At 38.1% G+C, this 21,935-nt stretch overlaps 1 protein-coding gene across 13 annotated transcripts in view; it reads left to right on the top strand.

The window, feature by feature from the left end:
- LARP4B (La ribonucleoprotein domain family member 4B) overlaps positions 1-21,935 on the top strand; it is a 53,646-nt gene that overhangs the window by 16,140 nt on the left and 15,571 nt on the right. For 6 of the 13 annotated variants that reach the window (XM_015282137.4, XM_046936610.1, XM_046936601.1 and 3 more), the window contains 9 exons: positions 1,805-1,939; positions 14,990-15,137; positions 15,355-15,516; positions 16,317-16,398; positions 17,298-17,434; positions 17,986-18,089; positions 19,703-19,813; positions 20,304-20,357; positions 20,695-20,904. In XM_015282137.4, the coding sequence (XP_015137623.1) occupies positions 1,859-1,939; positions 14,990-15,137; positions 15,355-15,516; positions 16,317-16,398; positions 17,298-17,434; positions 17,986-18,089; positions 19,703-19,813; positions 20,304-20,357; positions 20,695-20,904 (1,089 nt within the window). In that variant the 5' untranslated portion in view covers positions 1,805-1,858. Of the gene's footprint in view, positions 1-1,802; positions 1,940-9,613; positions 13,089-14,989; positions 15,138-15,354; positions 15,517-16,316; positions 16,399-17,297; positions 17,435-17,985; positions 18,090-19,702; positions 19,814-20,303; positions 20,358-20,694; positions 20,905-21,935 lie in introns of those variants that run through there. The other 7 variants (XM_015282135.4, XM_025148321.3, XM_015282134.4 and 4 more) reach the window with 4 other exon arrangements.

The raw sequence follows: 21,935 nt of genomic DNA, 5'->3' as shown, positions 1-21,935 counted from the left end.
TATGAGATAATCAGGTGATGCAGACACATGTAAGGCAGTACACTGATTTGGGGATCAGCATGCAAAGTGTATAATGTTATTACTGTCTGAAACGTAGCAGTTTCTGTAGGGTTCAGCTGGTGGATGTGGACCGAAGCACATGCCCACAGTTAGTGTAAACAGCAATGCAGATTATGTGGAGTGAACACAAAATACATGTCTTGTATTCTTTTCAGGAAAAAAAAAATCTGAAATTTTAAGAGGCTAAAACCAATTTCTTTAAGGAACATTAACAGGAGCTTTTTGCAAGAAGCTCAGACACCTTCTTTAGTGTTAATGTGCATACAGCTTCCCATGCGTGGGTTTGAACAGTACAGAATTGTGCTATTTAATGCTTGCCTTCAAAAAATTTCTTTCATCCTGTGGATGATTTTTAGTTATTTAATAAAATACAAGCATCTCAAATGAGTTCCAGACTTTCTCCCATTTAGACTCTGTGTATGTGTGGGGCAGGACAGTTCTTGATTTCTTTTTTCCTTTGCTCTTTTTGTGTATTTAATTTCTCCCATATGTGAATAGCTTCTCATCAAAGAGGAGTGGTAGGATATTCAAATAGAGCAAACTAAAACTTGGGGTGTTTGAGTGATGTAGTGCATATTTTTCTTTCAAAAACATGTTTTTGATGTGTTGGCTCCTTACATTGGTAGCATGGAATGGATGTTCAACTGTTTATCTAAGCTGAATATTTAGTCCCATCTGGGATGTCAGCTTTTCTTTAACAGTGTTGGCAAAACAGCTCATCTTTAGAACGACTGTACTACGGATGCTTGAATTGGTTTGTGGCATAGATAAACATAATAATTTCAGTTGAAAAATTTAGGATGCACTAAACCAGTTACATGAAGGACTTTTGCTTTTGTCCATTTCAAAATACAGTGTAGCACGGATTCACTGGACGGGCATAAAGCTGTGTATTTATTGACTGGAATACGTTTTATTTTTAGGAGTCCAGGTACCATAAAAGGAGCTCATGCAACTAAGGAGTGTAACTGTATTGTTATCTTCAGTGTATTGCAAGATTTTTATTTCTAGGAGAGTATATAAATGAAAAAAAAAACATATTAGACCTTTTTTTGTAGTCCCTATAGAGAAGAAACATTAAAAAATTACCCTGATTTACCTCCCAGTGTTTACTTCTGAGACTTCATAATTTAAATAAGCTTTTCCTTTTCTTAATGGCTAAGTATTTCTTTAAATAACAGTATTAAGTAATAGCCTCACATTTCAAAGCTAAGCCACTCAGACATCCAACTCTATTCGCTTCTCCACTTGTCAAATCAAATAACATTTTAGGATGATGGAGCAGAACAACTTGTTGAGCGTTGCTAATATAGCAGAAGTGTTGTAACACGCTTCCTACAATTTGTGAAGATTAAGCGATTGTCAGAGTAGTTGTAGAAGACAAAGGCTGGTTTGTGACTGGAATGCTCCTTAATAAGTTAAGTAAATGTACCAAGAGGTGTAAAGAAGGCATGGGCTGAAAACCAGTCTGAATAATTAAGGTGAGACTGAAATGAAACATTTCCCCCTGGAATTTCCCTACTCAGTGCAATGGAAGTGTTCTGCTTGCTACTCACCTGCTTTCCAAAGGTGCCAATTACTAGAAGCTTTATGCATGCCCTCTGCCACAACATTTTCCCCAAACACGTTGCTGACTGTGTCAGAGTTTTTTGGCTGAATCACTGTGGTACATTGGGTATGGCTGTGAATTCTCAGTAATATCTACCGCCACTTATGGAATCTTTTTGTGTTTGTATTTCCACAGCTTACAAAAGTGACCAGTAAAGTTCTCTCTGAGCAGCCAAAAAGCAGACAGCTCATGACTTCTGATCAGGACACTAAAGTTGTGGCTGAACCGCAGGTGCAGCAAGTACAAGAAGTGAAAGACAGTTCTCATCTAGTAAGTATTCTCATTGTAATTCCCATCGTATAAGTGTTGCATGAACGAGCTTTTTTTAGTATGTCTTAATCAGAATTCTGTCTCAGTGTTTTATAAGTCATTTGGCGACATAAACTATTAGAGCAGAGCCATTGAAAGCAGCTACATCTCCATACCTGGTAGCAGCCTTAACTTTTTATCAGCTCCATGGATGATATAAACTATGTATTACAGCAGTTTTCACTTGTTAAAGTACAGGTCTTTTTAGTTTAGAGGGGTATTGTATTGCCAGTCTTGAGTTAGTTTCTGGCTCATAGATTAATATGTGAGTAAAATGTAGGAAATCCATTCATCATAACTAAGAGTAGTAGTTACCCTTAAGAATACGAAATTGCCTTCTGTGATAAGAATTCTGCTCTGTCAGTTCTGCCAAATGGCATTTGTTGCTGTTTCTGTGCTGCTGTGCAGGATCCAGTAAGCTGTGTTTTGGGATGCTTTTGGCAGATCACGCAGCAGATAGAACTGTATTTATAAATGTTGCAGTAGATGTTTCTAAGTAGATTAAATACTTGATTTGTGTATAAGCTTTACTCAGAGAATTGGTTTTTTCAGCTTCAGTAGTTGTATATTGAGAGGAATGTTCCCAATTGGGACACCTTTAAGAGTTTGTCTTCAGTGTATGTTGTGCAAGTTCTTAGTCTGTACAATACATTAGAGGATGCTTGCTTCTTAACCATACTTTGCAGTAAACACTGAGGAACTCTTGGTATTCTGGTATTTCTTCTGCTCTGTTGTACCTTTCTCAGGTGTGTATTTCTTCTCTCCTACTGTACAGCAATTACTTCAGCCTACCTTTGTGCCATGAAACTTTTTTTTTAGGTTTTCTTAGGGGTTTTTTTTTAGGTTTTTTTTTAAGTTTTTTATTTCTTGGAATTAAGATTCTGAGCAGCATTTAGAAGTTCTGGAGCAGTTGTTTTGCCACATGCTTCAGTTAGCTTATAAGCCTGAGCAAGAGGCTGTTGCAGATTTGCCTCAGAAGCTTGCAACAACTTCATGCACTTTTAACAGGTGCATTAATATTAAAGATGGCTTAATCTTAACCTTGATGCTAATTCTTTTAATTTGGAGTACCAAATTATTTATAAAGCTACATGGGAACTTGGATCTAAATCTCAATTTCAGTTATTTGTTATTTACTTGGAGAAAGAGGAGGAAAAAAAAACAAAACATTAGAAAGTATGTTTTGCCAGTGCTTCAGAACTTTATTTACGAGTTTCTGGGAACAGTGTTATATTTGGGTAAAACTTCATGGTGTACAGGAAGTCAGCAAAGTAAAATCCTAAAGACATTCATTCTTCTCTGTCCAAGGAAGTCTCAAGTAGGAAGGAGAAAAGCTTCTTAAATTCAATTACGTTTAGCAAGTGCATGCTTCAGGTTAACTGTTCTTTCTTGTTTATGCTTCGAGATCAGAGTTCTAGGTATTTCTATAAAAGAACAGATTTATCATAGAACATCCCATGTTTGAAGGGACACACATGGATCATTGAGAGAAACTCTTCCACAAGACCGCCCAGTACTCAAACTGTATACCTGAGAACCATGTCCAGACAGTTGAACTCTGGCAGCTTGGGACCTTGACCACTTTCCTAATCCCCAGCTGCCCTCCCCTCACAGCTCCATGCCGTTCCCTCAGGCCCTGTCACTGTCCCCAGAGAGCACAGCTCAGCACTGTCCCTCCGCTCCCTGTGAGGAGCTGCAGCTGCCATGATGCCTCTCCTCAGCCTGCTCTGCTCTGCTCCCAGCCAAACCCAGGCGCTTTGGCTGCTCCTCATACTTCTTGTCCTCCATACCCTTCCCCATCTTCACAACCCTCCTGTGGATGTTCTCTAATAGTTTTATGTTCTCCTTGCATTGTGCCCAAACCTGCACGCAGTGCTCTAGGTGAGGCTGCACCAGTGCAGGTCAGATGGCAGCAATCCCTCCCCTCGCCCAGCTGGCAGTGCTGGGGCTGCTGTACCCTGGGGTACTGTTGGCTTTCATGGCTGCCAGTGATGACTCAGATTCAACTTGCTGTTAGCCAGAACCCCCAGATCCTTTTCTGCAGGGTGGATTTATGTCTTTGGTAATCACTGCTTCAGCATGTGTTTGCTGTGAAGTCATATTGCCAAGGAATCTGGTGATATCTTCAGGAGTCTTTTTAAATATACTTAAATTTGCTGAATTACTTTCCCTTGCTACTTTGGCTATGCTATTCTACTAGGATCTCATGATGCTTGATCTGGGTGGTTTTTCTGGCACTATGAGAGGTAAGCTGCCAAATTTGTACTGAAAATTTTCAGGCACTTGATCTATTTTCTTTGGCAGCACCGAAACTTAACGCTTTTTTTTACTGTTAGTAATGCTGAACTGATAGTAATTGCTGATTTCAAACTGAAGTTTTGATGTTATGACTGATGATGTAACCCTTCAGAAATAACTTTCCAAGGTTGCTTATGTTAGTGATGTAGAGATTATTTGTTTACTAGCAGATTTCAAAGCCTTTCAAATGCAGTCTTCTGTCTTAAAATGTCTATAAAGCAGTGTATGCTGTTCAGTGCCTAATATGATTTGATTCTAAACCTAATGTGGTTCGTTCTAACAACAGTTGGTTTGATTTCAGTAGTATTCAACAGCAGAACTTTGGTAGCTTTGCACATAAGTTGACTGAAAGAAATTGGCAACTTGAGGATCCTCCTAAACTGCTTTTTAGTATTAGCTTACACTTACAAATGGAATATTGATGGGAGGGTTCAACCTCTACTGCCATACCACCACCTCTGCCTCTGATGTCATGGGCCAACATAATAAACATGGAGGCACTACTTTTGAAGCAATCCTTGTGCTTCCTCACATGTTTATTTTGGAGTTCATATGAAAGGATATCTTAGATGTAAGAGCTTCTAGGTGACATTCAAAAATTATTCTGCAATCCATTCAAGAAGAAGCCTGGTAGAATTGAAAGGAAACTGAGGAAATGTTATTCTCTAGTTTAATGTAGGGCCATGTGTAATAGCTGAGCAAAAATGCAGGATAGTGTATAATTCTCAGGTCATTTAACAATACATAGTGTTACAGTATATGCCAATTAAGAGTTAACTACTAACAGTTTCTATAACGTACGTGATATTTAATAATTCAAGAGGTCACAATTTGCTTTAAACAAGAGATGGGAGGGTTGTCAACATCTTGAAGCATCAGTACTGCCCAGTGTTAGGTTTTTCTGTCATGTTGTAGGTTTAGAAAATAAGTACTGAACAGCTCTGCACATTTAGGTGATTCCTAAGGCTGTTTTTAATTGTCTGAATATGTAAAATGAGTATATTTAAACTCTTAACAGTCCTCTTAGCCATGATATTCTGGAGGGAAAGTTAAACATTCTGCTCAGCTGTTTTCCTGAAACCTGCAGCAGTGACACTGTGATGTCTATTGTGATACTGCTCTGCTCTTTTCTGTGACTGGTGGTAGGCACGACATCAGGTAATTGCCTTGGAGAGTAGGGTAATCATTGTTTAAGGGCTTTATCATTTTTTTAGTAAAATGTTAAAAGGTTGTAATGGCTGTTTAAACCTGTGGTATTATAACATCGCAGTTAAACTGTATTTTAAAACTAAATTCCCTAAATCTGCATATATAGATTTCAACCCTTGTTCCATGACAAGGTTTGTAGAAATATGTAGACGTGAATGTAGTCTGAAGATAGACTATTATTAACAAGCACATTGACTTCTGGCTTTCTGCATAGGTACATGTCAGATATAGGACTAAAAATAACAAATTGTTCAAGTTGTGAAAGTGCTGCTTCAGAGCAGTTCTGTTTCCACCCTTCTTCCCAGCTGAATCCAGCTCTGAAGTGGTAGAGCACCAATTCTTTTAGTTTCAGAAGTGCTTTTCAAGTCAGGTGGAGGTGTTTGGCCTAGCCAGAAGGCTTTTAAGACTTACTGAGCCTTCAAAGTTGAGCAAACAACCTCAGGTGATGTAGTGTAAGAGTACTGTGGGCAAGTTCTGCTTAGATTTCTTGTGCTTTTTTTTTGTGGTGATCCCTCAATAAACATTATTGAGAAATGAGACTTGATGAATATGCACTATGGGTGCTTTAAAAATAGAAATAATCTCTAGGACTCTTAGATAAAACTGAAGGAACAAGCACAGAACGTGCCTTTGCACATAAGGAGAAGAGTATGGGAAAACTAGAAGAACCCTCTGTTTGCCTGAACTGCTGCTCACATTTTCTCACCATTGGTTGATAGTAGAACTGCTTGCTAAGGCGCAGGATAAGTGGCCTTTGCCCAGAACTAAGAGCTGAGTTCTTCTCCAAAAACTTTGTACTGTATCACAGAGAGGAATATTGTGTTAATTCTTCACTTGACAAAAAGTTGTCTGAATAGTTATAGAATTTGCGAGTACTGATGTGACTTAATGCTGGCATTAAAAAGAGTTGAATTGTTTGCTCATGTCATTTCTTTGAAAAAATCCTCTTACAAACAATCCCTCCCCCTTCCCCTGTACTTTGTTCCAGGGAATGCTTAAGAGAGAAGTGGCTTGACATAGCTCTGAGTCTGAGCCAGGCTGGATACAAGCATGTTGAATAACTTTGTCCCAGGGGAGAATTAAAAAAAATGCAGCAGATGGCAGCAATGATGCATCAGACTTCCTATCCTTAAGAACAATCTATCTGTAGGCACTTCTGAGGCTTCACACATTAGATAACCTGGGGGCAGGGTAGTTCTCCTCTTTTGTTACTCTGCAGTTCCAAAGCAGACTTGCTGAGGAGGGAATGCATTTATTTCCTAGCCAATTCTGTAATCTTTGTAACGGCCAGAGGATTAGTGGTGAATAGGAGTTCTTTCTTGCAAGTTAACCAGTATGGTTCTATGGATCAGTCTGCTGTATATGGCATTTAAATGTACAGTAAGTGCTTTAGAGTCTGAAGCATCATTTTCTTTGATTCATTTGTTCTGTGAGCAGAACCTCTGGAGAGAAAAAGCTACATGGGCAGCTGTGTTGTAGCTTTATACATTTTTTGTGTTACGCATACAAGTAAGTTAAGAAACTGAGAGGGCTGCTCTGAAAGTAATGCCACCTGTTTTACTTTGTTGGCCCACGATGTCAGAGGCAGATATTGGTGCAATGGCAGTAGAGGTTGAACCTTCCCACCAATATCCCATTACATGTTGCTGCCCTGTGACAGGGGGCAGTAGAGGGGCAGTCTGACAGAATGGTGTCTGACATGGAAGTGCATGTGAGGCAAAGGTTGGGAACTGAATTCCTCCATGTGGGAAGAATTGCACCCATTGACATTCATTGATGTTTGCTGGATGTTTATGAAGACCACAGAGTGGATGTGAGCACAGTGAGGTGATGGGTGGTGTGTTTCAGCGGTGGTGACAGTAGCAGAGGGTCACCTCCACTGGTGCAGGTTTTCATGAGTGTGGCCTGCAGGCTCTCGTTGGTTGCTGGTGAAAATGAATATCTGATAGTGGTGACTGGGTTGAAAAATAGGGCTTTGTAGCTGAGAATTTGCTCTGTTAAACAGTGTAATTGTGCTCTCTATATTTGTTGCAATTTCCATGGGAATAAATGGGAGGCATTACTTTCGGAGCATCCTACATACTTACAGTAATATTTGAATATTTTCTGAAAGGTTCAGAGAAGGGAACGGAAGCATTTCATGCTGTGTTAGGAAAAGAGGTGAATGGTTATGGATTCTTACCGCTGTTTGGGGAGGCTGTTGTGTGTTGAGCATTACCTGTCAGGTTCATGGGATGATTGACCTCTGCTTTAGTTTGGTTCATGTTGCTAAATGTGTGAAACTGTTTCTTCCTTTTGTGTTTCGTTAAACATGTGAACTTTGTTTTATGGAGACATGAATGACTAAAGAAGAGCTAATGCTTAATTACTGTTAAGCATCAACTACATTCACTACTGTGTTTACAGTTGTAAGTTTTTTCTATTGGAGTAAAGAAAGTGAAAGATTGTAGGGAAAAAAGTGACCATGGGCATCTCTGGTTTAAAAAATAAAATTCCTGGAATTTTTGAAAGAGAGCACATGGTGTGTCTGTGGTGATGACCACAGGGATCCGTTAGATAAGACTCTATCGTGTCTTAAGCCTTATTATGTGGACTACCTCTCTTGGCATGAAAGCAGCTGTGAAATAAGTTACAGCAAAAAAGGAAAAACAAAAAAGATAGTGGAAAATTAGAGCATGGATGTAGGTGTGTTAAGCAGCACTTACCCTGCAAGTGTAGTTTGCAGCATAAGTTAAAATAGATCTAGTTCCAGTTATCTGAAAGACAGCTGCTTTCATTAGCGTAGTACCCTTGTATACCACTATGAATACAATGAAGAAAAGCTACCAGGCTAACTTTATACCTCTAATTCAAGTAGATCTTGATTAAGCTTGCTATAAGGTGCATAACCAGTTGGAAAATGTCACTTGTTACTTCAGCAGTACACTGAACCATTTGAAATAAGGTACTCGAAGGCCTGTCTTGTCCTGCTTTTGGCACCTTTCGAACACTGGAGTGGGGTGGTGCTGTGGTAGCAGTGCTATGTCCCTCTGATGGAGGGGATCCAGATGGGAGATAGCAGCATTGCATTTGAGAGGATGTCTAAATGACGTGCAGTTACGTAAAGGCAAACATAAGAACCACTCTGTTCAGAGCGGAGAAGTTTGGGCAGTTTTAGATATTTTTATGGCTATTTATTTTTGAAGGAGAATATATATATTTTTTTAACTTATGAAGGAACTTAGAGTAGCAGAAGGCTCAAATACTTAAAAATGTATAAAGATGTTCTTTTCTGCCTTCTAGAAGGAACTCAGTTTGCATACAATAAACAGTACTTACACTGTTGACTGACTTCTGGCGCTTATGATTTAGTCAAAGTAGCTTTTAAATTCTTCAGAGCTTTTGGGGGGTAAAATTATACACAATTTTGGGGGCACATTAAGTATAATTAATTCTGCCACAGTTTCACAAGATGCATAGGTGATTGTGAGGTGCACTTCCATGGCCAGAATTCAGAGTGTGCATTCTTTTTCTTTCCATGCAGATAACAATAAAAAAAAAAAGCCTTGGAACAAAATTAGCTTCTGATAACATACAATGGCTGCTCAATGGAGTACATGAGGTCTTATCTATCTTTAGCCTGTTTTTCCTAAAGAAGTAATCTCAGTGTAGATTCAGCTGCAAAGAGGGAGAGAGAAGGAGGAAATGGTACAGAACTTCTTTGATGTAATAGCTTCTACTCGTTTAGCCTTTAAATCAAGTTTAAACACATGAAGCCAAACTGCATTTTTCCTTGTACATAAAGTGGGAGTCATGTTAAACTGGAAGGCAAGCAGTTTTTTGGCACACAGACACTGTGGAAGATACCATTTAAATATTTTGGTAATTTGGATGAAGGAAACTTCAGCAAATTAAACAGTGGAAGTTTGTAAGACTTGGTAATATTTGTAAACAGACTGTAATCTCATTAGGACAATTATTTGGCTTGCATGTTACAGTGCATATGATGAAATACGAAAACATTGCTCAGCAACTGGGATTTGGACTTTGAGTGGCACTGACATATGAACCCCTGCATGGTTTTCAAGTATGCTATTTTTGGCAGCTGGGTGTTGGCTTGTCTCCTCAGTAGCAGTAGAAAGTTAGCTTAGTGTATAGGGGAAGGTGATTCGCAATGAGAAGGCTCCTTTGACACTGATTAAACATGGGCTGCTGCTTCAGTAAGGAGTTGAGTAACAGCACGAATGAGGAGAAAACTGGCTTGTTAGAAAAACGTGTGGAAGAGGAAGCCCCAGACTCAAGGATAAGTAAAACTTTATCTTCAATTTTAGAAGCTGTAGAAAGGAAGAATCTGCATGCAGTGGGAAGGACAGTTAATGGGGAGGCTGTGGTAGCCGGCACTGAATGTGTTCGTACCGATGACTGCACAGTGTCAAATTCTAAACCTGGGCCCTGGGATAGGAAAGCAAAATATAAGTCGTATGAAAGTATGGATAATAGTTCCCGTGAGAGCTCTAGGAGAGCGTATGGCAGACCTTCTAGCTTTTTTAATTCCTTTAGTCACCTTCCGAAGGTCTCGGGTACATATGGAAACCTACAGAAAAGTGAACAAAAGAAAGATGAGGTGATTAAAAAAGATGCGTCTGAGAAATCTAAGAGTAGTCAGCACATGAGCAATGCAGAAAATAGTAGTAACAGTAATAATGAAAATGTAGCTGCAGAAGAGCATTGCTCATTTGATTGCATTTCTACTTCACGTATACCAGCTATCATAGACAGAGGCTTGCAGGATGAAATTTCCTTAAATAGAAATTTCCTGGATGATTATGCATGCAACCGTTCAATACAGAACAAAATGACAGTTAATGTTGAAGACAACAGGAGTGACAGCCTACAGAAAGCTTCAGGTTCACTTAGGCAGATGTCTCCAACCTTTTCTTATCTTGATGTAGACAACAAGCAGCATACAAAAGAGAGGGAGTTCTACAGTATTTGTGTTGTAGATGCTGAAGATCTGAGAGGGGATGAAGAGGGGCCAGCGACCATGCATGAAAAGATTGCAGCAGACGTAGATAACTCAGCTGTTACTGATGAAGGAATGCACAGCATGGCACGGCCTCTAGACACTGGGAAGGAATTTCCAGTGCAGCAATCAGCACAAGTGGAAGCTAAGCTTGGTTCACAGAAAGAACCCTCTGTGTGTAAAGATGAGGATAGATCAAATGTGCAGAATAAGGAAACAGAGGAATATTGTAGCATGGTCATCCAGTCGTCTTACAGTGGCTCACTGAGTGACAAATGTCAGATGCATAGGTTAAACACGGACAGTGTAGTAACAAATGGTTTAAGAGCTAAAGTGTGCAATGAAGTTGTCCCTGAGAATCAACAGGAGGAGGAATGTAACACATGTAATGGTGTCAGTTGGGAAAAGTCCTTTTGTAGAACTTGTGATTCTGTAAAAACCGTGGATTCTGCTGGAAAGGACCAATACAGCCCTAATTCAGAAAACAAGAAACGTGTTTGTGGCTGCATTTCTAGTGTATCCTTAAAAACTGAAGTGTGCAATTCAGGAGAAATTGAGGGAGATAATGATTCTGATTTTCTACTGAATGGTTTAAGCTTGTATCCCTCAGGTGTTGTAAAGGAAGTAAACAGTAAGCAAGTAAACAGTGAACAGAATATGAAGGGTAACTTTAAATTATTAGGGTTGTGTGAAACAGACAGTGATTCTTTTTTGATGAGTCAACGTGCACAAAAATGTGCTGAAGAATGCTTCATCCTAAAGCCAGGAGGTGAAGAAAACCCATATGTGGAAAAGAGAGCAGTTCAAAGCATGTGTTACAACAGCCAAAATCTTGCACCTGGCTCTAGTGAACATGACAGTGTTTTGGAAGAATTCTTGAAAGATGAAGAGAAATGCACAGGTACAGTTCTGCATAACCTTGAAACTTTGAATATGACTGAAATGCATGAAAGCTTGGAAGAAAGTTCTGATTTTCAAACTCAAATTAAGGGTTGTACTGAAAACAAGGTGCCAGCTGAAGTGGTGTCCCTACAGAGTGTAGAGGAAGATGTCTCTGTGAGAAGCACCAAGCTAAAAGACAACATGCTTGAAGCAGCTGGTAGCTTTAGCAGAACTCAGTTGTGGGTAAGTGGTGGTACTTTGTCATCTCATGATCTACATAACACAAGAACAGATGAAACAGTCCTACAGAAAAACAGTGTAGAATTTCAGACTTCACGACAATCAACAGGGAATAAAGGTAAAGTATACAGCTTTTCAAATTCAGATAAGGAAAGCAGTGTCTCTTCTGTGTCTGTGGAACATGAGGATGTGAACAAAATGGGCTTGAACTGTAGACAAGATAAACAGCAGGATGTATGTTCCTTCTATGCAATGGAAAGTCAATGGAATGCAGGGACTGACCTAGCCACAATAGCTGGGGATATAGTAGAGTCTGTGAAACAGACAAACTCTGAAGTTCACTCAAATGAAACAATTAACAACAAGGCAGAAAATACAGAACACAGTTCTGATGCTAACGTTGCTGATCACGACAGCAACAGCTTAAATTTCAATGAAGACTTGACTCATGATAGAAGTACTTATTGTGAGAACACTCTACCTGTAATGTTGGACAACTATGTGTGCGGGAGTGGGAAACTGATAAATGACTCTAAAACTCTTGAAGATACTAATAATCTTTTTCATAACGACTGTAATTTTTTACCTTCACTGTGTCAGAATTCATATTCTCATGTGCGTGATAAACCAGTGGCAGAGGATCAGACATCTAACCGTGTCAGTCCAGAACCAGAATTTGGGAATGCTCAAGTTTCTTTTTGTCCATTTACCGAAATACAACCAGAAACTCCTGAAAAAAGTGTATTTGACATAAATGAATGTAGTCTTCAGAATGAAGTAGAACATTCTGTCAGTATCCACTCCAAGGAGGAAAATCTCACTGTTTCTAGCTTGTCATCTGGTGCTGTAGAAGCTTTTACCACTGGGAATTTAAAGCTGGAAGCCGAGACTACTGAACTAAAAGACGCCAGTTACATATTAAACACTCCAGTGAAAGACTTGAACGCAAGTTGTGAACACATGCAGTCAGATCACAAGGTTTTCTCAAACAAAGAGCTTGGAGTTTTTGTTGACCCAGAGCAGGTAGACAAATATGCTGCTACTCCTTCATATGAAATACACAGTACTTGTGCTGCTGCCAAAGGATTTCAGGGAATGAAAAGTGAGAAGTGTGTATTAGATCCAATGGAAAACTTACCAAGTAACCAAGAATATTCCTATAAACTGGACAGACAAAATCCCCAAGTTGAAATGCAGTCACATTTTGTAAGTCTCCCAAGTGGCAGTGCTGATCTGACAAATCGGCTGTTCCCTGACACTATCACTACTGATAATGGTGAATACCTGATGGGCTTTTTATGGAATAATACAATTCTTAACAGAACTATAAAGAATGACAGACAATATGTAGATGGTGAAAGCTTCCAGAACGAACCTGAGGATCTAACAGGTGCTTCGTATGCAGTGGGAAGATACCCTTATCAACTGCTAGCTCTAGAGAATGTTGGTATTTGGGACTGGCAAGATAAAGATGAATTTGTAAGTATCCTGCACAAGTGATTTGATCTTAAATCTTTAGGCTGGAGCTTAAATTGAAATAAACTAAGTCAAACTATGTTTTCATACAATAGTTAACCATTTCATATGTTTGTTTTGATGAGCTGATCACTCATTTCTTTCCTTTGCAAAGCTGAATGTTAAACAGTGTAAGGGTACAAAACGTTACCAAATATTGATGTTTCTTTTCATTTTTGATTGTTTACCATGCCTGAAAGCTTGAATGCCTTGGGTAAGGTATCCTAATGGCAAGTTCTCAATTCCAGCTGAACTTGAGGTGAACGCTCCAGTGTGTGGGAGGCAGTTAATTGTGCTCTTTACCTTCGTATTGGAAAAAATGTTTGTGGATTTCCTGAAGTCTTAAAGTTGCTTGATAGCAGTTAGGAAAGCTTTTGGTCGCTTCTGGAGATCTTTTTTCAAAGTGCTGTAGAAACAAATGGCTGCAGGAGAAGCATGGGGGGATGAGCTAGACTGCATCTTGGCTACTTGGGTTAAGAAAGAAACAAACCTGACCTGTGGCAGCTGCTGTTCTTCATCCTTTGCCTTTGGACAAAGCCACTGCTTAGTGTTGTTCTCTGCACCAACCATGTTACAGCAGCTGCTCTGACCTTGCCCAGCAGTTGAAGTGCCAGAAGCAAATCGCATTAGCACCAAAGTTTATCTGCTAGGGAAGCTTTTTGCATTTAATAAAATGGAAACTAGTAGCACTTGCTGTCATCTTTGAATCCTTATTATGAAAGTACCAATGTCCAACATGTTCTCCACATTTTACCAGCCCTTTCCTCTGTCACTCAGTACATGTGTTTAAGTTGAGCTCTCCTTGGATCTCTATTTTTTCTTTTCTTTTTTTTTTAAACCTTTTGGGTATGTTTTCCATGCACTGTGATATTAACTTACCTGGATGTGAGTATTTGGAATAATCAAAGCTTCGTGGAGATTTGAAGTGCTTGTCTTGAACTAGGTAATACTTGAAGCATCCCTTAATTCACTAAACAAATGTAAGTATAAATAGTGTCTGATTTCATGAGCAATGCTCTTTCTCAACGCAGTAATCATATTAATACATGTCAAAGGTATGGACATGGAGTAACTTCATACATTTTGCTTGAGTGGTAGCAAAACAGGGCACAACTGTCTTGTGCTATTGATGAAAATACTGTAGTTGCTGGCACTGCAGAGAGCAGTCTCTGAAGTGCAAATATAACCATATATATAATAATTATGAATCAAGGTGCATTACCATTAAGTGTAACTATTTCTAGTCCAGGTCAAAGAAGGTAGATGCAAATGGTTGAGCTGAAACTGTTAACTCATTCCTTTTGTCCTATCTGGGGAAAAAAATTACTCTAAATTTTTGTTGATACTGTGCTTATTTCTGTAAATTACAATACTTGTCATGTACATCTTATTGCATTCATTTTTACCCAGTACTTCCTTAGAACTCTTGCACATGACTGAGTCTAAAGGGAGAACAAGCATGGTTTTTTATTTTCTTTTTTTACATGTTCTTTTGCAGAAACAGAACAAAACCATTGTCAGTGTCAATGTATATTAGAGAGCTGCCTAAAGTCTAGTACAAGTACTAGGCAAGTACAAGCTGTGTTAGTTTGTCAGAAGCAAAAAATGAGTTCTTGTTTGCTGCTTGGCTAATCTTTTCTGGTGTTTCATAATGTGAGAAATGGATTCTGTGCTGTACGGTTTAGTTAATTTTGTACCTAAAATCACTATAGGACTTCAGTTAATATACTCAGATGTGAAAAAACTTGGCATTACGTTATTGAGATGTACATCTGATACTGTTCTTTGTAACTATGTACATGTAAGCACACAGGTATGTGCTATGTATCCATGAAGTGTGTAACCAAAAAAAAATTCTTTTGTAGGAGTCAGCCAAGGTTTCTGAGTTAAATCCTAATGCAAAGGTGTGGGGAAATCATATGTTACATTTGGAAGCAAGTGGTGCCACTGATGGTAGCGTGAGCAAAACGTGGGAAGAAATACCTGACCAGCCTCCAGATTCATGTAAAGAAGGTAAAAATCATAGTATCTTTAGCTGTTGCTCAAGCAAGAGTTAAAATTCAGTGCAGACCCTTTTCAATTTCGTAGTTGAAAAAAATGAATGCAACCATGCAGACAACTCTTAGCGCTTCAGATTTGGTTTCAGCTACTCGTATGATGCTACTGTGATCAGAAGGAAGGCTTTTTTAATGTATGGAAGTGTGTGTTACCTTTGTGATCTCCATTGCAGGACTGGATGCTAAAGGAGATGGTGACAAAAAGCATCAGAATGCGGTGCTGACAGAGCTGCAGGAGTCATCGCCAGCTGTTTTGGTGTCAGACCAGACAGATATGAACTCTTTGGCTCTCGATCATTCTGAGTATGAGTCTATGCATGAAACCACTCAGACAGGTAACAGAAAGCATCTCTTTTTTGCTCTGGGCTTAGACATGTTTGAAAACCAGACTTTTCCACAAAATTGGCCTCACAAGCCACTGTACAGAAACTATTGTAAGTTTTGGATGCAACTCATTAGTGTCTACTAAAATGTTATTTTGAATGCAGGTCCTTAGTATATTTACATTAAGATACCTACATATCTAAGCTTTGTGCTTTGTGTTGGGGTCAGGCACAGAGGTAAAATTCATGTAATGCTTTTACAGATATTAATGTGGTGAAATAAAGATTGGTCTTGTTCTTAAAACTCTAACTTAAGCAACAACTTAATCTAATTTGTTTGACTTCCATGATTCAATACAGTTGTTAGCAGTTATAGTCTATACCAGATGGTATGTTTTAAGAAACTTCTGGAAACTAGTTTAAGGATTAAACTGTTTGTATTTCATGGGACAGAAGGTCTGCTAGGGGCATATAGGATTACTATTTGAACTGAGATGAGACGTGAGGAAGAGGAAAATGTGCTGGGTGTTTCTGTTGATCATATCTGTCAATAATTCACAACTACATATTTGAAGCCGACTTTTGTGAATTAGTGTTTAAGGAATTTAGAGCCAGGCTGGGATTGAGAAAGGATTTGCCTTTGCATTGCTTGCTTGCTGTTTTCTTGGGTTTAGTCAGCTAGAAACTGGTTAGTTTCGTAAGACTGAAAGACAGATGTAAGTGAAATGAGTTCAGCATTTACTGACCTGTTTGAAGCTGCTCTTCTAAAGCCGTTTCAAGTTTGAAAACTTTAAACATTTATTAAACTTTAGGTGGAAATGAACAGTTGCTGCCAGAAGGTCAGGAAGATCTACGAGAATTACTGAAAAAAACACTGGAATTTTGCTTATCTAGGTATGTATGAATGTAGCAAACTAGTGAATAACTAACAAGGTCCCATACCTAATTTGGCATGTTTATTAATGTATTTCACAGCAACCAATTAAAATTGTTGGGAAAGGATGAGAATTTAGAGAAAGTTGCACAAATATTCCAGAATATCATATTGATGTGCCTCTTAGAGCTCCAGTGTGAATCTTTTTGGCCTAAAACAGCTAGTAAACGTACTACTTTGAAGTAGGAGTTGTTAAAATTCATGTGGTCTCTAAGTGCTTGTACAACTGTTACTGGGTTTCTTTTGCAAGTTAAAACTGAGTAACTTAATCCATTTGATGAGATTTGTGTAAGCTAACCTTTAAAATTTGCATTGATACAAACTAGCACTTTCGTGCATGTAGGTTCCTTTAAGGTAAGGGTCAGTTAAAAAAAAAAAAGTTATGGGTTCTGAATAGTACACATTCTAGTGTAGACTGCAAGCTTATCAAAGCAGTTCATTTGTAATTAACTGTTCTCGGGGCTTGTATTATATTTAATAATAATAATCCTGAACACCTATTTTAGATACACAGAACAATTCCTAATCCGTGTACTCCTGCATCATCATTTACAGTCAGTAGTCATTTGAAGTAGTAAATGCTTTAGTGTTACATGCTTGTGGGGGTAAAGTGCTGCCTGAACAAGAAGTTGCTGATAATGAAGTGTGAAGTGGGGACAGAATGCAATTTTCATGGTTTCTGTGAGGCAAAACAAATGAATGTGGTAAATAAATGGGCTGGGGATCATGTGAAAACACTGAAAATACAGCTTACTGCAAGAGTCTGCCTTCTACTGTGCAATACTGAGCTTTTGTCTCAAGTTCATTAAAGATCAGAAAAAGTTATGTCTATGATGTCCCCATTTTTTTCTTCCAACAGAGAAAATCTTGCCAGTGACATGTACCTTATATCACAGATGGACAGTGATCAGTATGTGCCAATAATGACAGTAGCAAACCTCGATCATGTCAAGAAACTCAGTACTGATATGGATTTGATTGTTGAAGTGCTGAGATGTAAGTAAAAATAGCTCAATACTAGAAAGCATTTTAGTTATTGCTGTAGGACTTCATTAATCAAGATTTTCAGTATCTTTTTGTTGTTTGTCACATTATAGGGAATGGATAACATTTGATTGTAAGGCTTTAAATAGAGTAAGTGTCTTCAAGTTTAGACCATCACACTTACAGTGAGATCTACTTCGTATATGAAGTATTGAGTAATGATCTATGTAAATAAGAATAACATGAATTTAATTTCTCAGAAATGGCAACTGGATGTTACCACTAAAGTAGGAATCGAGAGAACAAGACTTGATTTGCAACTTAAAAGGAATAGCTAATGAATTCAGATTTCTTAATCTGAAAGAGCAGGGTTTGGAGACTAGGAATGTCTGTTCAGTTTCATATTTGAAATTATCAGCTATCTTTACTATTTCTTAATGCTAAATGTTCAAAAATATTCAGTGCTAACAACTTTGTACTATAAAACTGTGTCCACAGCTTCATTCTGTATGCCATGTTGTTATGATTGCTGACAGCTGAAGTATGTTTCTTTTCTCTCTTAGCGTTGCCTTTAGTCCAAGTGGATGAGAAGGGAGAGAAAGTTAGGCCAAATCAGAATCGCTGTATTGTGATTTTACGTGAAGTTCCTGAATCTACCCCCATTGAAGTGAGTAACTGTTCAATAACGAATCTTTCTCATATAAGATTTGGAAGTTAGATTTTTTTTTTCCAGCTTTCAATAAGAATATTGTTTTTTAACTACTAACTGCATTTCCAAGTCTTAGTAGTGACTGTTTGGATAGCAAGTATTTGACAGAAACATGTCACTCACAGAAAGACTGCAGTAGAATCTGTAGCTGCACAGGGGACTGAATAACTGACGTTGCTGTGTTCAGTAGAGATTAGCATTATTTTCTCGGACTCTGGCTTCTCTGTACACACTGAGCTCTTAACTACTTGGATAAATAGCAAACAGAAATGAGGGAGGATAAGTCTTAGAATGGAAAACATCATTGCTACGTCTTATTAGAATAAAGTACTTAAAAGCTTTGCAAATGTTTCCATAATGCTGAAGGTAAAGGTGTTAACAGATTGCTAATGATCCCTGCTAGCTTATGGAACTAGTATAAGGGTAGTGAGGTAGCTTCTTGGAAGGTGTATTACTACATTAAAAATTTACAGTAAGGTAAATGGCCTTAATATACAGAGGCATAAACAAGATGCTGAAAGGATTCAGAGGGAAGCAGTCAGATGCATTATATACATTGCTTAAAAACACCTGTTGCTTTTAAATTTCTAAACAAAATTTAGCCTTTCAAAGACTGCCTAGCTTTTAATATCTTAGATTGCTTTTCTTGCTGTCACCAGTTTATCATGTTGGATATATTAGCATTAGGTAGCTTCTCATGCTTAAAAATAACATTAGCAAAGTTCTGAGAAGTCTTCATTTTCAAAATAGTCTTAGGGAAGTATTTTATATACTGTTTAGATTTTCCAGTCTTGACAATTTTAGATTTAATCATCCAAACTTAATGGGATATGTGTTCTGGCTTAGCACGGGCAGGCTTTATTTAAGCAGCAATGTTGCAACAAACTGCAAGAGCTCCCAAGCTTCATTGTTTTTTGATGCTTCTTGTCTCCATTCAGTGACAAACATAAATAGTATATGAAATAATTTTAAAAAGTCTAAGATGTGGTTTTTATATAGAAATTAGCACTTTGTTTTTTCAGGTAACCTAAGTACTGCTCTCAAGTATACTCATCTGTGGTCACTTGAGTTAAGGTGCATGTCCAAATTTCTGCCGAAAGGGCAGCAATCTCCTATCCTGTGCAGTATGGGCAGGTTGTTGTGTGATTCCGTGGGTTTGTAGGTGAGGGAAATCTCATTCACCTGTTGGACACTGATGCCTCATAAAAAGATGGGCCAAGAAGTGGTTTTAGCTGGTAGTGATAGGAAAGATAGAACAGCTTTCCAGAAGAATCTGCGCTTGATGCCAAATTTAAGTCTCTCTCATTCACCTAAACAACTTATCCCCCCTGATCTCAAGGGAGCAAGCAACTTCTGCTTGTGACATAGCCTAGACAGGACTTGTTTTTATTTCTCCTCACTAATGGGGAGCTTAGAGTTAACATTTGAACTTCAGCTCTCCTCAATTCCTGTTTTATAAGCTGAAAAGTACTTACGAGGAATTCTAGGATTTCATACTTTATATTGTTGTTTTTTCTACTTTATTTTTCTCACACGCTTCTCTCTCTTGTTGTCAAAACCTCATTCCTTAGGAGGTTGAAGCACTTTTCAAAGGAGATAATTTGCCTAAGTTTATCAACTGTGAGTTTGCCTATAATGACAACTGGTTCATCACATTTGAATCAGAAGCCGATGCACAGCAGGTAATGCTTTTTTTAATGCGTTTTAGAATATAACAGAAAATGGGTGAAATGAAGGGAGGATTAAACTGGGTCATAAGCTGTATTACAAATGTGTATGAACTCTTAAAAGAAAAAAAAATCCTTTAAACATTAATGCTTCCCGTTAGCTAATACTCAGTTATCAGCAGTATTAAATATAACCCTTTAAGTTTTATCTTGTTTGCATATCCTGGCTTCCTGGCCAAAGCTATAATTTTATGTGCTAAGAGCATTGATATTTTAGATGACGCATTGAAACGCTTTATTTGTAAGACTAAAAAACTTGTTTTAAAGCTTCTGAAGCACTTCTGCAGTGATAACTTAAATCTCACTAAATGCAGATTAAATATGAGGGTTTTCTGTAGTCTAACATTAACAGACACTTCAAGAATTATTGTTTGGCTTAGCCTGTCAAAACTTACTTGCCTTTGTTTAAATTATATTTGACAAATTTTGCAATGACTTTTTGAAGGCTTACAGATACCTTAGAGAAGAAGTGAAAACTTTCCAAGGAAAACCCATTAAGGTAAATAGAGCTATATTTTATTTTTGTGTGTATGTTCTATTTTTTGTGGGGTTCCACTTAATGTTTTCTAATATGTATTAAGGTAGTCCAATCTCGGCAAACGTTTGACCTGGAGATTGGTTTTGAAATGCGGTGCATGCTATTATACTTCTCCTTTTCCTCCTTTCTGGCAGCAGTATGTTCAATCCAGCATCAGCAGGGAAGCATTCAGCTGTTCCTGCCTTCCTTGAAGGAGAAAGCAATGACTGACAAGTGTCAAGTTTGAGATCTGCTAGTTTGAACCATCCTGATTAAATCTGAAAGGCTGCTGTAATAAATAATCTAATCTCCTTTGCAGGCAAGGATAAAAGCAAAGGCAATAGCTATAAACACATTTTTGCCAAAGAATGGATATAGACCTCTGGATATGAACATCTACACACAGCAGCGTTACACAACATCCTTTTACTTACCTCCAGTATACAGTCCCCAACAGCAGTTTCCATTGTACAGTTTAATTGCTCCACAGACCTGGTCAACCACGCACAGCTACCTTGATCCTTCATTGGTAAGTCTGTTGCTTACAAAACGGTTGTGTTCTGCTCAGAGCTGGTATTTTTGTTGTGAAGTTTTGAGGTGTGGTCTGGGAAGCATAAGTATCTTCAAAATGAGATTAAGATACAAATTCTTCTTGAAAAGCTTCAGACTTCTTCCCATGACATACAGGATTAATTGAGAACAGCATCTGGTCTCAAATTGGACTGTGGTTCTCTTCTTCACTTTTTAGTTTTTGAGGCAGTTCTTTTGAGAGATTCACAAAGCTTTCTTTTGGTAATGGCTAAGTAAAAATTTCTTTCAGTAATGGTTTAAAAAAACATATTTAGCTGAAACTAGAATGTGTGTGTGAATGTCAGAGTTCTGCTATGTACTGAATAAATTTAATATAATAATGTAAGTGGGGATAATATAGCATCTTGATCTAGCTTAACCTGCTAAATTGCCCCATTTGACATGTTCTTGAGTCAAAATACTTTGTGGGGTGCTTTTTTTGTTTTTTGTTTTTTGGTTTTTTTTGCAATAAAAGATCAAACTATTTTTATTATTTCAAAAAAATTTACTCTAAAATTGGTAAATTTTTTTTAATTAAAATTACTTAAAAGCATGATTATTAGAGCTAGAGTGGTAGCTGTAAATCCCTTTATATATTCTGTTGGGGGCACGCACTGTATCCTGCAGTGCTGCTTCTACATTGTAACTGTTTTCACTGTTTCTCATCTTCCTTTGTCATCATGTGAAAACTAATATGAATATGATTTTCAGTTAATGACTTGAGGACTAAGGTTGTCCTGTATTGGAACCCATTTGTCCCTTCCATAAGTGCCTCTTTGCTTGCAGCTAAAAGAATCTAGGGTAGCAATGCTCAAAATTAGAAGCTTTTTTGAGGTTTTTGGCAGAGGATTAAAGTGTCCTTGAACAAACTTGAGCAAACTTCCTGTGTACTGAACAGCAAACTAATTAAAAAGTTGGTGTGCTGAACACTTCACATATAAGAAAGGCAGCCAGAGCCCTTGCAGGGGAAGGCTTTGTAAGGGGCATAAA

This window comes from Gallus gallus, chromosome 2, assembly GCF_016699485.2.
Source record: "Gallus gallus isolate bGalGal1 chromosome 2, bGalGal1.mat.broiler.GRCg7b, whole genome shotgun sequence".
Taxonomy (NCBI): Eukaryota; Metazoa; Chordata; class Aves; order Galliformes; family Phasianidae; genus Gallus; species Gallus gallus.
Note: the sequence above shows the minus strand (reverse complement) of the source record. Positions and strands in the feature narration are given on the sequence as shown.